Source organism: Macrobrachium nipponense, chromosome 19 (genome assembly GCF_015104395.2).
Source record: "Macrobrachium nipponense isolate FS-2020 chromosome 19, ASM1510439v2, whole genome shotgun sequence".
NCBI classification, from domain to species: domain Eukaryota; kingdom Metazoa; phylum Arthropoda; class Malacostraca; order Decapoda; family Palaemonidae; genus Macrobrachium; species Macrobrachium nipponense.
Window position 1 is genome coordinate 17,743,728 of NC_061088.1, and position 14,900 is coordinate 17,758,627.

The 14,900-nt window shown below is 35.3% G+C and overlaps 3 protein-coding genes across 3 annotated transcripts; 1 reads left to right on the forward strand and 2 right to left on the reverse strand.

The window, feature by feature from the left end:
- Nucleotides 1–889: 889 nt before the first annotated feature.
- Nucleotides 890–2,714, reverse strand: LOC135212714 (pigment-dispersing hormone type 1-like). The gene is made up of 4 exons (XM_064246411.1): nt 2,586–2,714; nt 2,237–2,339; nt 1,837–1,997; nt 890–1,189 (listed from the first exon to the last, which is right to left on the reverse strand). The coding sequence occupies exons 2-3, from the start codon at nt 2,336–2,338 to the stop codon at nt 1,857–1,859; spliced, it is 243 nt and encodes an 80-aa protein (XP_064102481.1). The 5' UTR covers nt 2,339; nt 2,586–2,714; the 3' UTR covers nt 890–1,189; nt 1,837–1,856.
- A 2,449-nt stretch (nt 2,715–5,163) lies between these two features.
- Nucleotides 5,164–6,477, forward strand: LOC135214341 (pigment-dispersing hormone type 1-like). The gene is made up of 4 exons (XM_064248551.1): nt 5,164–5,222; nt 5,400–5,499; nt 5,875–6,046; nt 6,174–6,477. The coding sequence occupies exons 2-3, from the start codon at nt 5,401–5,403 to the stop codon at nt 6,013–6,015; spliced, it is 240 nt and encodes a 79-aa protein (XP_064104621.1). The 5' UTR covers nt 5,164–5,222; nt 5,400; the 3' UTR covers nt 6,016–6,046; nt 6,174–6,477.
- Nucleotides 6,478–13,262: 6,785 nt separating this feature from the next.
- On the reverse strand, nt 13,263–14,122 carry LOC135211168 (KRAB-A domain-containing protein 2-like). Its single transcript, XM_064244361.1, has 2 exons — nt 13,640–14,122; nt 13,263–13,367 (listed from the first exon to the last, which is right to left on the reverse strand). Exons 1-2 carry the CDS (start codon nt 14,120–14,122, stop codon nt 13,263–13,265), a joined length of 588 nt encoding a protein of 195 aa, XP_064100431.1.
- Nucleotides 14,123–14,900: the final 778 nt, after the last annotated feature.

Here is a 14,900-nt window from a genome sequence, read left to right on the forward strand (position 1 = left end):
AATGGTAAAGGGTCGTTAAAACGGAAAGATCTCGGCAGTTCTCGTGTTTTCGTTTCCCTCCGTGGCATCACCTTCATAAATAGCACCACGTTTTATTTATTTCGGGATCAAGTTATTCATATATATATATATATCCGTGTAATATAGTACAATAAAACTCCACAACATTGAACGGGTCACATAGCTACGCTTAAGGCTCATCAGCATAAACTACTTTACTACACCATTCTGCACCGTTCACCCCTATATTTCTTTTCAATGCACCTTCACTTTATGTACGAAACCATTTATAGGTCTATCTCTCCTCCTCCTTAACGTTTATGATGGACTGTGTACTCTTTCCAACAATCGATCTTAACCTCTTCTGAAATGCCTATGAGTTTTCTTTGCGCTTCTGTGTCCGTGATTTATTATATTTTTTCATTTAGGTTTATTTTATCCTTTGTGGTTTAACCTCACTCTTTTTTTCAAATTTATTTTTCAGTTTCTTGATTTTTGTCGGGCCCGATTTGTACTAGGGCATTCAGCGTTTACGATTAAGATGACTACTGAGTCTCGAGTCGAAAATCATACTTAAAACATTTTTTAGCAGACATATAGACTATGATTATTATTAAAAAATCTAATAAAATATTTATTTATTGACTTATCTATTTCTTGATCTGTTTATATTCTTTTTAAGGATGTTTGTCCAATTACCGCTCATGAGATTTCTATGGTTGAGTCACAGATCAGCCACCCAGTAAGTTACATGAGACATAATACATACATGCTTTTTTATCTGTGTTTTCCTAATATTCATACATTCATTCACTTGCATTAACTCTTTTTTAGTATATGTACACATATTAACCAACGAAATGGGGAAATAAGAAAATAATTTCAGCTGCCATATTTATTGATGAAATTTGATGCAAATCTTATACACCTGAAGTTTCAGAGAATTTTTTTCCCAGCAAGATGGATATCTGGACTCAGGCATCAATTCACAACTGCCTGTTGCTGAATTGTGGCATAACTGAAGATCAATGAGTTTCGTTGAGATCTGGCTGAAGAAACTCATTTCCATGGAAAGGTAACAGAATGAACTGTGGAGGTTATTTTTTGATGCCCTGATTTCTCTGAAGGTGCAGCTGGAAGAAGTGTATGCATCAATTTTTTTTGGTGGTCAATTGTAGTAGGTTGTGGTCTGTAATAAAAGACAAAAATATCAACTTTGTAAATTTGCAAGTTTCATTTCTTTGAATTCAGTACATGACACAGGCCCGTACCCAGAGTTTTTTTTTTTTTTTTTTTTTTTTGGATGGGGGGTGTTGGTTCGTTTTTCCCAAAACTGTCCTTTTTCTTCTATAAATGTCATTGCTATATATAATATATATATATATATATATATATATATATATATATATATATATATATATAGTTATATACAGGATGAAGTACTTGAAAATGTTACTTTAGTTGTGTTAAGAAGATAAATTGGGTATCGGTCTATGCCCTTCTACCTGATTAGATGTTATTCAAAGAACTGACATAGGTTAACACAATTTTACTTAAAATCATTTACAAATATGGTGGTCTATACCATATTCCTATTATCACTATTGTATTTCCTACTACTAAAGAATGATGTTAATGTTTAATAACACAATTTATAAAAAAAAAGACTAACCAAAAAAAAAAAAATTGTTACTTTTTACTTTAAAAGTACAGTTCGACACCCCATCCCCCCTCGGTACAGGCCTGTGAAGGCGTGTTCTCTTTACCCAGACAGGTCATTCTATTTTTTACTAATAATTTTCATTTTTGAAAGTACATCAGTCACTCCTCACCTACCTAGTAAAAATTTCGTCATCCTACTTCTTTCCTGCTTCAGCCATTACTCTGGGAATCCCAAGGATGGAGTTGATCATTCCTGAATTCCTCTTGTGGGCCTCTGCTGATCTCCAGGGTCCATGGGACACGCGCAGGATTTGGGCTGCAAGTTCTGCCACCACCTAAAATGAAAGTTACGTTTCTCTCTAAATAAAGTTCTGCGACCCTTGTTGAATCATTCTAAGTCAAGTATATAAGCTTTAGGAGACGGTTATTGAGAAGATATTAAAGCAACATATATCTTTGTATCAAACTGCGAAGCAACTGCATTTCAGTCTTCCAGTTAGGTTATAAAACTTGGTTAAAAGTTAGAATTTCAGCCGAGTGATTTCTGAACTCTTATAACGGCCTTATAGCTTACCTGTCTCTCTGTTGTCGTGAGATCTTCCTGGGCAGACGCCGTATAGCAGGAGTGAACGACAACTACCATTGCCACAAGGACGGCGAAGAATTTTGCCTGCATTCTAAAAGGAAATTATGTGGAGTTTCTCTTAAACTAAGGTAACTGGGACATTATTTTGCTTAATTTTACTTAGGTAACCGAGATCTATAGAAACTTTATAGTTTACACCGTTTTATGAGAATCTTTTTCAACTATCAGGAGATCACATCATTCCAGAAAATAAACAAATCCATATGTAGCCTACTACAGTAGATAGTTAAAACCATTAAATAAAAAAAGCTTAATCAAGGATAATACTTATACTCACTTTCAGGTGCTACTGGAACGAAAGAGTGACTAAGAAGAGCGATGAAGATCGAATGATGTTCTCGTGAGCGAAACTTCCTCTTTTTAAGCAGCTGAGCAGTCCTCTACGGGTGCCGTACCAACACCACACTCCAACCCTACTCGCACCCAACCAACCGTTGGACAATTTGACCCCTTCCCTACGTTTTCTCTTTCTATTGCTTTAATCATATCTCCTCTATAGGTCTGTTCAAGCATGACATTCATTCTTTTCTCGAGGTATTTTCTCTGTAACAATTATAATCTTATTTGAAAGCAATTTGGGTTTATGGAGGTTTGTTTGTACCCAAGTTGTCGGTTTGTTGTTGTATGCCAATAAAGTTTATTGGAGAGATATAGGTACAAAATATGGAATATATTGGTTTTCTCTGTAAACAAATCATATTGACTAAGAATGACGACTTAATTCATTCTCTCACTGGGTAACAAAATAAAAATGTCAGTGAATAAGTCTTTGAGTCTTTAAAGAAAAGTACATCGGGTGTGGATAAGACCATAGCTATGGAGGCTTCTCTATATCTATGGATAAGATATAGATATCGAACAACTGAAAACCTGAAGTATTATTTACGGGCGCGAAAATCAAGACATGCTGCTTTATTTATCGAATGAGACTTTTAGAAGATAATTTCATTGGAAAACAAGAAGCTTAATATCATACACTAGGCTGCTCCTCTGAGTTACAGATATAAAAGTAGGCCATTTTAATGCAAAAGATTAAATAAATTCAAATTACAATGAATTGATGTTAAAAAAACTGAAATTCCGTGAGAAGTTCGGGAAATGAAAAACGCATTAGAATATGTCTGCAAGAATGACAAATATCACAGACAGTTGAGGAAAATTAGGTGAGGGGAGAGTTCCGGGTATTATTAGTAATACCCTAAATTATTAGTAGATCAGACGCTATTGGCCTATAATAATCTAAGAATAAAAATGTCACTAGTGGAAGTAAGAAGTGTGCACCATTAACTAACAAAAGCCAATAAGGCAGCAGGAACTTTGCAGTACTCACAAGATGGTTGGGCGAAATCAGATTTTTAACAAAGAGGGATCTCTATGTAGAAATATTAAATAATAAATAAAAGAAAAGTTTGTCTTCACTCATAATACTACTTCGTATTTAGGAATGATTTAAAATAGGCAATTTTTAAGATAAAGCCCCAGAAGTTCTCTGATAACTAAAATGAATGATGAATAATTAATAGTGTTTCTCTCTGCACATTCTTTTCATGGCTGATTCTTTGTTTTCTTCCGATTGAATTATACATATGCAAATTGAATTTATCTGATAACTTGTGTTGACACAAAATATGATCTGTATTATGATCCCGAATAGAAATTCCTCGAGAAAAAGCACAACCGGACAAAGAATCGATTAAAAAAAAAAAGTATGGGTGTCATAGCGTATGACAGTGACTCGGTTTTCCATCTGCTGAATGAGTTACGTAAAAGCTGGATGGTCTTCTTCTTTCGTCGCCAGCATTGGAATCTTGTTGCTCCTCTTGGATCTGTTTCTGGAATAATAATAATAATAATAATAATAATAATAATAATAATAATAATAATAATAATAATAATAATAATAATAATAATAATAATAATAATAATAATAAGATAAATAACGAGCTTTTGTGCTTCTGTTTACGCAAGGAGAGAATAGTAAGCTGGGATTTTGGTCAGTCATAGACAAGGTGAAGAGGGACTATGGGCCTAACAGCAAAATACAAACAAATGAATAAATAAAAGCATGTGAGACCTGAAGGTTGCGCTCCATCATAATAGAAATTTCTCGTTGATGAAATCACGTATCTAGTACATATTTTTACAGGCAAACAGATAGCTAGAATAAAAATAGAAATAATTCTATAACTTCATTATAGTAACTTACTAACTAGATATATGATATCTGAAGACGTCATTCCGCTTTCACAAAAGCAGGGGAAAATCTGGTGGTCGAGGTTTCTCGTCGTTTCCCACTTCTTGGATGCACAGCAAAATAACGCAATTGTCAAACGACAGATTAGGTTATAGATAAGCAGTAATTAAATGATTGGGAATAAAATGTTAAAGGTCATAATCTTGGTCGTTTAGCTACATAACATATTTAGGAAGACAAAAGGCTCAAATTCGGGTAGGCAGCTACATCAGGTTTCTTTTATCTCAACCAGTAAAATTGGCCTTGCTTGGATAGATATTAAATCTGGTTCGATATTCATTCATATGATTAAACTGTAATGCCACGAGGCTCAGATGCACACAGTTGTCCCTTCATTGCGTTCAAATAAGATGATAATCGTATGAGACACAATGAATGTGGAACAAATTGAAACTCTTGCTTGAATGGAGCTAAAAAGAACATAATAGATGACAAAAAAAAAAAATGATGCAGACAAAAATAGGGAGGACGAGGAAAAATTGTCTTTGAATGGAACCCTGGGGTTGAAGGTGGGGGAGGGGGCGGGAGGGGGGCGGGGTTGGACAGGCATGGACCGGGAAAGGGGTTGACACTGCTTAAAAAGTGGGAGATTCTCTCTGGACGCCACCATTCGATCTGCGTTTGTCTTCCTGATCACCCACTTATTTCGTCTCTCTCGAAGTATTCATTCATAAGCGGTTCTGTATTTCATAATTATTTCCCTTTACATGAACTCAGTATGAACTACAAACATAAGATTTTGTTTTCTGTTTTGATGCGAATACATCTTAGATGGTTGATACAGAGAACATGACGTTTTCACAGACTACCTTATCCATGCGTTTGACTTTCTTTCAGAATGCAGTCAAAATTCGTAGCTGTCTGCTTGGCCTTGGTGGTCGTCGTTCTCTCTTGCTATGCCACGGCTCAGGAAGATCTTATGATAGCAGAGAGACAGGTGAGTCTATCATTGCCAGGAGGTTATTAAAACAGAGGGGAAAAAATGGATCTTTTCTAGATGGTGGCCCCCAAAGGATTTTGACCTGGTATGTATCACGGCCTGTTTGGTAGAAGCCAGGTGGGGATATAGCCGTAAAAACATAAACAAAAGACTGTAAATATCATCAAGTTAATGACCCCCAAGAAATATTAGTCCCAGATAACGAGCCCCAAACTTTGCCGGGGGTCAATCCCTAGGACAGAGCCAAAAAAAGTAGTTTTTGTCATTAGATTACGTAGTACAGAATGCAAACTGGAAGCCTCCCATACACTGTTACTTCACAGTACAAAACAGAAACTTTGATTACAATTTTGGATGTGACTTTCATTGCAGGTCGTGGCAGAACTTGCTGCCCAAATCCTTCGCGTGGCCCACGGATCCTGGAACGCAGTTGAGGCGCACAAGAGGAATTCGGGAATGATCAACTCCATCCTCGGGATTCCCAGAGTCATGGCTGAAGCGGGAAAGAAATAGGACGACGGACTTTTTACATTCTAATTTCTAGGTAAATAAGTATTAACTGATTATATTGCGAACAGAAAACAATGAACACGCCTGGGTAAAATGAAATTGTTGATGTAGGGTATTCAAAGGAATGTAAGCTGATATTTTGTTTTGTCTTTTATTTGTAGGACACGATGTACTGTAATGGACCATCATGCAAATTTCCTGCATTTACTTCTTCTTCTTACTGTACCATGAGAGAAACCGAGGAATCAAAAGTGACCTCCGTAAATTCGTTCTGTGATTGATCCCTGAAAATTTCACCAGTCAGTTGTTAACAAAATTCATTGAGTTCATTTATACTGCAGTCATCAACAGACAGTTAAAAATTGATGACTGTTTTAACATATCCTTATTACAAGAGATAATGTCTCAGACGCTTCAGAACTGTAGGGCTTGCGTAAGATTTAAGAAATAAATATGGCAGCTAATGTTATTCCTTTCTTTACCCATTTTTGTGGATGCATATTCAAACTATATGCAATATTCTATCACGTGAGAGCATGTATGAATATCTGGATCGCACAGATTATGCATGCATGAATTTATGCAAATTTCCTTACGAAGTAAGATGTAGACCATTCTGATAATATTAAGAAGCCAAAACCGTTTATGATCTATTCTGTAAATATTGTAAAGATAGCAATGTACTTCACCAATGAGTTGTTGGCAACCATCCCTTCAAATTGGCAATATCCAAAGGTCTTGAAAAAGGTATAAAGTAAATTAGTCTACAAGTGGCGGGGATTGCCTGTATATAAACAATAGGCACACAAATAAATCTTTTCACATCTCATACAACCTACGGAGGTGTGCAACTCAACTATGGAAATCTTTTAATGTAAGATAAATTGATTATATCTCAAAAAAGTATAACGGAAATTAGTTGACAAGTGGAGGAGATTGCCTGCATAAACAATAGACACCAAAAGAAATATTTTCACATCTCATTTAACCTACGGAGATGTGCAACTCATCCATGGAAATATAACTATGATAAATTGGTTATCTCCAAATATGACTTCCAGCTTTTTACGGGTCAGCTTAGGAATAATTTTAATAATGACTGTTAAACCGCGTTGTTTTTCATTTGACAACAGTAAATGCCGAATAACTTTTTCAGTCCAGGCTTGAAAAAATGAGATAACTGGGTGCTGCTAAAGCTGAAAGGAAGCAATAGACTTGTCTCGTCAAAAGAAAACTATTGTCAGTCTGGGATATTGAGTCGCCTGAGAGGAGAAGGGAACTCATCACTCGAGCTGGACAGAATTGACTCAAACTGGCATTAGGAGAGAGAGAGAGAGAGAGAGAGAGAGAGAGAGAGAGAGAGAGAGAGAGAGAGAGTGAGAAATTTAATCTTTTCAAAGACTGAAGAATAAAGTTTAAGTCAGACTCGAGAGACGTTAGATATTTGCACAATGCGTATGAAGCTATATCGGTTTTGTCTCAGTGTCATCTGCTATAAGGACTTGATACCAGGACGACCCAACTCTCAGACATGAAGCTAAAAGACTGAGACTAGGAAAAACAAAAGGAAGAGAAGTTGTGAAAAGGTTAGGAAAGAAAAGACATAAATGAGAGAGGAAGAAGTTAAGTATATCTTAGTTTTACCAGACCACTTAACTGATTAACAGCTCTCCTAGGGCTGGCCCGAAGGATTAGATATTTTTACGTGGCTAGGAACCAATTGGTTTCCTGGCGACGGGACCTACAGCTTATTGTGGGATCCGAACCACGCGACATCGAGAAAGGAATTTCTCTCACCAAAAATAAATTCCTCTGATTTCGCGTTGGCTAAGCCGAGAATCGAACTCGGACCACCAGATTGGTAGCCGAGCGCGAAGTCCACTTGTCCAACGGGAAATTGAGAGGAGGAAGAAAAGAGCTAGAACTCTTATTAAGAAAAGTACAGATGTTGATTCACCAAGTATAACAATTATAAAAGATTGTGAAAATCTTCATTGTTCTGTGCTCTCCAGGCCTGAATTTTAAATTCATTCAATCTCCCAATAATATTCCTTCTTAATCTCAACGAATGGTAATTTACTATTTTTTTATTAGTTTCCGCACAACTAGTTGAGCATTCTTGTTTTGTAGGAAGTTGGAAAATGCCATACCTCTTGCAAGAAACTAATAATATTTTATAACGATTTTGTTCAAAAATTTTAGTTGCATTTTTTCGAGAATTCTGTAATAATAGCCTCATTAACTAGAGGAACAGTAAAGTACAAACAATCTCTGTAGGTACTGGAGTAAAAAAATCATTATCCGGTAAGAGAGTAAATAAAGTTTACTCAGAAAGAGGAGCAACAATATCTTTCACAGTTAGTATATCCAGGTTATTTATATCGTATGTTTTTGAGGTTAATCCGGTAGGTAAGACCCATGTCTCCATTAGAATTCATTTATGAAACCATTGATGAAATTTAGACTGACACGCCAATCTCTGGGACAATTCCAGTCATCCAGGGCCTAAGGCAGTGAAAAGAGAGATGGGAGTGGTCGTATAAGGCAGTGAAACGAACGAGAGATGGGAGTGGTCGGATAAGGCAGTGAAAAGAAAGATGGGAGTGGTCGGATAAGGCAGTGAAAAGAGAGAGAGAAAGAGAGAGCATTGTAATAGTTGTTTCGTATATGTAGTTCAAGGCTTTGAATAATTTTCGAAACTGAACCATAGCTTATAAAATTGATATGGGATGTGTCACATGTGTATTCAAGAAAATCAAAGTCCGGGGGAAACTTGTGTAGTTTCGGGTGCAAACACGGAATATTTTGAGGATGCAGTGGCAATGAGTGATGTGCATAGCGAGAATCTGGATTCTTTTGAAGGTGGAGTGTCAAATGTCAGTGGTGATTCTTCTGTTGAGGATCCTACGCCAATGGAAATGTCTCCCTCGAGGGAGACAGTAACATATGAAAAGATTGAATCATCTTCACAAAGAGGAAATGCGAAACTTATTGACAGCGCCGGCTACTCTTACATACTAGAAAGAAAAACAAACGTGAGTATTCATTGGCGATGTGTGGTTAGAAACAAAAGAATCTCATGCATGGCGACAGTAAAAGAAGTGGGTAACACTTTTATTAGAGGGCATGCTGAACACTGCCATCCATCCGAGACCAGCTGTGCTGTGAAAAGTAAGATGTGTACACCTTTAAAGGAAAAGGCAATGGAAGACGTCTTTCGCCCTGCTTCTGATATTGTTGACTTCGGGAGCAAGCAAGTCCTACCATTCCTCTTTCATGTCTACCGGCTACATTAAATCTTGCTAGGCAGAGAAATCGTAAACGGAAGGCAAATCGACCACGAGAACCGCAAGACATCTATTTCGAAATTAGCGATGCCCACATTCCTGAACACTTTTTGCAACGGGACATTACTGTCGGAGAAAGACGGCATTTGATATTTGCCACAGATGATCAACTTAAGTTACTATATAAAGCGAAGCAGTGGTATGCCGATGCTACTTTCAAAATAGTATGCAAACCATTTACACATCTGTTCAGCATCCATTAATTTGTGAAATATGATGGGCAATTGAAGCAAGTTCCCCTTTTGCTTGCGCTTATGTCAGGAAAAAGGCGCAGTGACTACAAAAAAGTTCTTTGTGAAATAAGGGAGCTGATAGGTGAGCATGCCCTTAAAGTTGAAGAAGTTTTGATTGACTTTGCTTTGAAGGCAGTGTATGGCGTGCTATTCCCGACATTTTACCAAATGTTAAGATCTGTGGTTGTGCTTTCCACTGGGGCCAGGCTGTGTGGAGGAAAGTGCAAGAATTAGGCCTTCAAAGTTCTTACACAAACGATGTTGGCACTTACAAGTTTTTAAGGCAGTTGTTGTCGCTCCCATATATGCCACAGGAACATAGAAGAGCATCAGAACAAATAATGGTGTTGAGGGATGGCATAACAGAATAAACTTAAAGGCAAGGAAAGGAAACTTAAATTTTTATGTACTTTTAAAGCTCCTACATGATGAGTCAAAGATGGTTAATTTACAGGTGCGGCTGCTGTCAGAAGGGAAGGTTTTGAGAAAGCAGCAACATAAGTATAATAAACATCATGGCCAACTTGTAAAACTATGGGACGAATATAATAATGATGAAAGATCTCGAAAGAGAGAACAAAACACAGTAAAAGAAAGTAACACAATATAATGATAAAAAATAGCTTTAACAAAGAAAATTTGGATGTGGGCAGAGTTGGTACTTGGTAGTCACAATGGGCCAACTTGGCGATGGGACGAGTTGTCGATGGGACGAGTTGGACTAAATCCACAAGGAGTACCCCTCTAACAATCGATGTTCCATTTCACTTTATGATGGATAATGTACTATTCAAGATGATGCCCCATCGTCCAGACTTCTCGTATTAAATATCATTTAAAATATAATATTGGAAAATATAATTATGGATTACGCCTACATACACACACACACACATGAGCGCGCGTACACACAAACACACACACACACACACACAGTCATACTATACATTATGTGTATTGTAATTTGAGTTTATATGCTTTACTCACACATGTGCACATAAAATGAATATATTATGGGAAGATTAAGTTACATATACTGTACTTTCCCAATTTTTTTTTCAATGTATAATTTTTACGCCATATTTCCTTCTAGCATCTCAGATCATATTTTTCTCTGCTGATACATGATTAATATAAGTGTAACCTTTGTCTGAGGAAACTAGCCATATATATATATATATATATATATATATATATATATATATATATATATATTATATATATATATATATATAATCAGATAATGCTAATTTTGATAATTGTTGAAATAATTTTCAAATTCAGTTTTAGTTCTTTCAATATTTTAATTATACTTTGCAATGTTGTAATGTAAGTTTTTAATGTTGAATAAATGACCAGCAGCTATTGGGTAACTTTACAAAATGACCAACGATACTAATAGTCATTTTGCAAAATGACCAAACTTCTGGTCATTTTCCAAAATGACCACAATTATTTGGCATTTTGCATACTGACAGATATTTTGGTCATTTTCCAAAATGACCGGGCAGTTTGCAAAATGACAATTCCTCAAAATGACCGTAACATATATATATATATATATATATATATATATATATATATATATCTATATATATTACGTATGTAGTATATATAATATATATATATATATATATATATCTATATATTATATATATATATATAATATATATAATATATATATATATATATATATGTTACGGTCATATATATATATATATATATATATATATATATATCTATATATATATATATATCTATATATATATATATATATATATATATATATATATAATATATATATATATATATCTATATATATATATACGTATATATACATATCTATATATACCCTCATTATATCATATATATATATATATATGTTATGCACCCAGTCATGTCGGAGCAGACGCTGTAAATGCTTCAAAAACGAAGTATTGTGCAACAGCAGATGTAAATGCAGCAACTCTTGTTCAAACAAATCAGATAGTGCTAATTTTGATAATTGTTGAAATAATTTTCAAGTTCAGTTTTAGTTCTTTCAATATTTTAATATACTTGCAATGTGTAATGTAAGTTTTTAATGTTGAATAAATGACCAGCAGCTATTGGGGTAACTTTACAAAATGACCAACGATACTAATAGTCATTTTGCAAAATGACCAAACTTCTGGTCATTTTCCAAAATGACCACAATTATTTGGGCATTTTGCATACTGACAGATATTTTGGTCATTTTCCAAAATGACCGGGCAGTTTGCAAAATGACCAATTCCTCAAAATGACCGTAACATATATATATATATATATATATATATATATATATATATATATATATATCGTATATATATATATATTATATATATATATATATATATCTATATATATATATATATATATTATATATATATATATATTATATATATATATATATATATGTTACGGTCATTTTGAGGAATTGGTCATTTTGCAAACTGCCCGGTCATTTTGGAAAATGACCAAAATATCTGTCAGTATGCAAAATGCCCAAATAATTGTGGTCATTTTGGAAAATGACCAGAAGTTTGGTCATTTTGCAAAATGACTATTAGTATCGTTGGTCATTTTGTAAAGTTACCCCAATAGCTGCTGGTCATTTATTCAACATTAAAAACTTACATTACACATTGCAAGTATATTAAAATATTGAAAGAACTAAAACTGAATTTGAAAATTATTTCAACAATTATCAAAATTAGCACTATCTGATTTGTTTGAACAAGAGTTGCTGCATTTACATCTGCTGTTGCACAATACTTCGTTTTTGAAGCATTTACAGCGTCTGCTCCGACATGACTGGGTGCAGCTACACTTACTGATCCCCTGGCCATGTCCCATCGAGTCTGCAATCGCTACCTCTCGCAGACTGACTTCGCGATCCTTTATTACCTCTTCGAGTGACATAAATTTTTCAGCACATAAAGTGAACTGATTCCGACTGTACACCTGTTTAAGTAAACCATGTTTTGTCCCTAGTTTGTAAGTTCCGCCATCCATTGTCTCAGTTATAATTGCCTTTGCATTCGCAAACTCCGCTCGTCCACGGTCAACAAGTGGAATAGGAACCATGACAGCGTCCCCTGCAAGGGCTGGCTTGAAACGCTGTACTGATTTATCCTTCATTTTTTTAGCTTGCTTCTCTTGTTGTATTTTCGATTCCCTTCGTTCAGCCTGAATGCTACGATTTCTATTGCATAGGCAACAGAGCACAGGATCATCAACATTGTCATTTACAGTTGAACAACACTGACCAGAAGGATGACATGGAATGTTTTGACCACACGAGTTGCAATTTATGGCACAACTTTCAGCACTTCTCCCCTGTTCTACATTTTGATCTTCTTCATTAACTAAACAAAGTGCTTCTGCAAGCTGCTCCTCTGTCTCCATGCCTTCCATTATTTCTTCGGGTATGTTGACAGCAGAAATACCAAGATGAGCTCATTCCACGGAACCCTGTGATTGAGAATATCTTGGTTTCCCATGAACTAGTTTACATTCTGGCCACATAGCCAGAACTTCCTTGATTACCTTATTTGAAAATTCTCTCCCATTGTCAGATTGAAGAATATGAGGGGCTCCTTTATCACAGAAAATGTCAACCAGGTGAAAAGCTACCTCCTCGGCAGTCTTAGTCTGTAAGGCTCGAAGGCATATCATCTTGGTCAAGTGATCCTGGTAATTGAAAATGAAACGGTACTTCCCATCTGGTTGACTGCATATCAATCAAGTCAACCTGCAAAGACACAGTACAAGACAAAATTATAAGTAATGCAAATACATCATCATAATTATTATTGTCAGCAGAATTATTATTATTATTATTATTATTATTATTATTATTAGTAGTAGTAGTAGTAGTAGTAGTAGAGTAGTAGTAGTAGTAGTAGTAGTAGTAGTAGTAGTAGGGTCATGCATATAATTTATTACATTAAGGTAAGATTGGAGGGCTAGGAAATGCCTACAATAACTTAGTGAATAATAATATTTGTTTGTTTCGTTACTAACCTGTGCTCGAGAATTCATGCTGTTCGAGACGATTGGCTTGACAACCACACACTTCCGCACACTACTTTTCTTTAGCTGACATTCCTCACAATACTGCAAGAACAGCGTTATCTGATCACGTGAAATGTTTGCATATTTTTCTTTGGTTGCCTTACACATACTAGTTCTTCCTCCGTGGCCAATTATGCGACGAATAGCTAGAAGTACATCAAACACATATTCAGCACAAACGAATCGCAGCTGAGTTCCTTTCTTCTGCAACTTTTGCACGGTGGTACCCTCAATTGTGACCTCCAGTATTTCATATTTTTGTAACAAACGATAATCCTGCTTAGTCTTCGTAGGATTAGATTGTTTAAGTTCATTCAGGCGACTAATTACTCGTTCATATTCTTCCTGGGGAAATAAACTTGAACTATTTGTAGCTTTGTTTTCTTCAGACTCTAGAAGTTTTGTTTGGAAAAGACTTTTCTTACTTTCCATTGTGAAGCTTTTCAGTGTGCAATATACTTGCAACAAATACGTGATGAGAGGAGCACGAATATTTCCGTCCTCGGCCGAACCTAAGTAGGAACTAACTGCCTGTTCAGACAAACATACACTTGCACACACACTTCGAAACATTTGTATCTGCTTAGGATACTAATTCGAGCGTGTTTCAAGTTCAGTTTTAGTTCGTTCAATATTCTAATATACTTGTAATGTGTAAGGTAAGTTTTTAATGTTGAATAAAAAAAACACACACCTTTATTTATACTTAGACTTTTCCTAATCAATTTTAAGTTACTATTTGTTCATTTTTGCATAATGACCAGCAGCTATTGGGGTAACTTTACAAAATGACCAACGATACTAATGACCAAACTTCTGGTCATTTTCCAAAATGACCACAATTATTTGGGCATTTTGCATACTGACAGATATTTTGGTCATTTTCCAAAATGACCGGGTAGTTTGCAAAATGACCAATTCCTCAAAATGACCGTAACATATATATATATATATATATATATATATATATATATATATATATATATATATACATATATATATATTATAATATAAAGATAATGCCACGGAGGATATTGAAAACACGAGAACTGGCGAGATCTTTCGGTCTTAACGACCCTTTACTTAAGGCAAAAGCAAAACTGATCAGAACAGAGAAAAGCACAGTATAAGTAGGTACAGTATAGAAACGGACATTACAGTATTAACATAAGGTCAAATTCACTTTGAAGAGACGAATAAACGAGAAAAG

Bases quoted from the DNA above. Each gene is read 5' to 3' on its own strand.
- LOC135212714 (XM_064246411.1), bottom strand. From the start codon at position 2,338: ATGCAGGCAAAATTCTTCGCCGTCCTTGTGGCAATGGTAGTTGTCGTT. The intron at 1,998-2,236 runs GTAAGCTATAAG...CTTTCATTTTAG, and splicing joins TCACGACAACAGAGAGACAG to GTGGTGGCAGAACTTGCAGC.
- LOC135214341 (XM_064248551.1), top strand. From the start codon at position 5,401: ATGCAGTCAAAATTCGTAGCTGTCTGCTTGGCCTTGGTGGTCGTCGTT. The intron at 5,500-5,874 runs GTGAGTCTATCA...CTTTCATTGCAG, and splicing joins TTATGATAGCAGAGAGACAG to GTCGTGGCAGAACTTGCTGC.
- LOC135211168 (XM_064244361.1), bottom strand. From the start codon at position 14,122: ATGGAAAGTAAGAAAAGTCTTTTCCAAACAAAACTTCTAGAGTCTGAA. The intron at 13,368-13,639 runs GTTAGTAACGAA...GTGTCTTTGCAG, and splicing joins GCATGAATTCTCGAGCACAG to GTTGACTTGATTGATATGCA.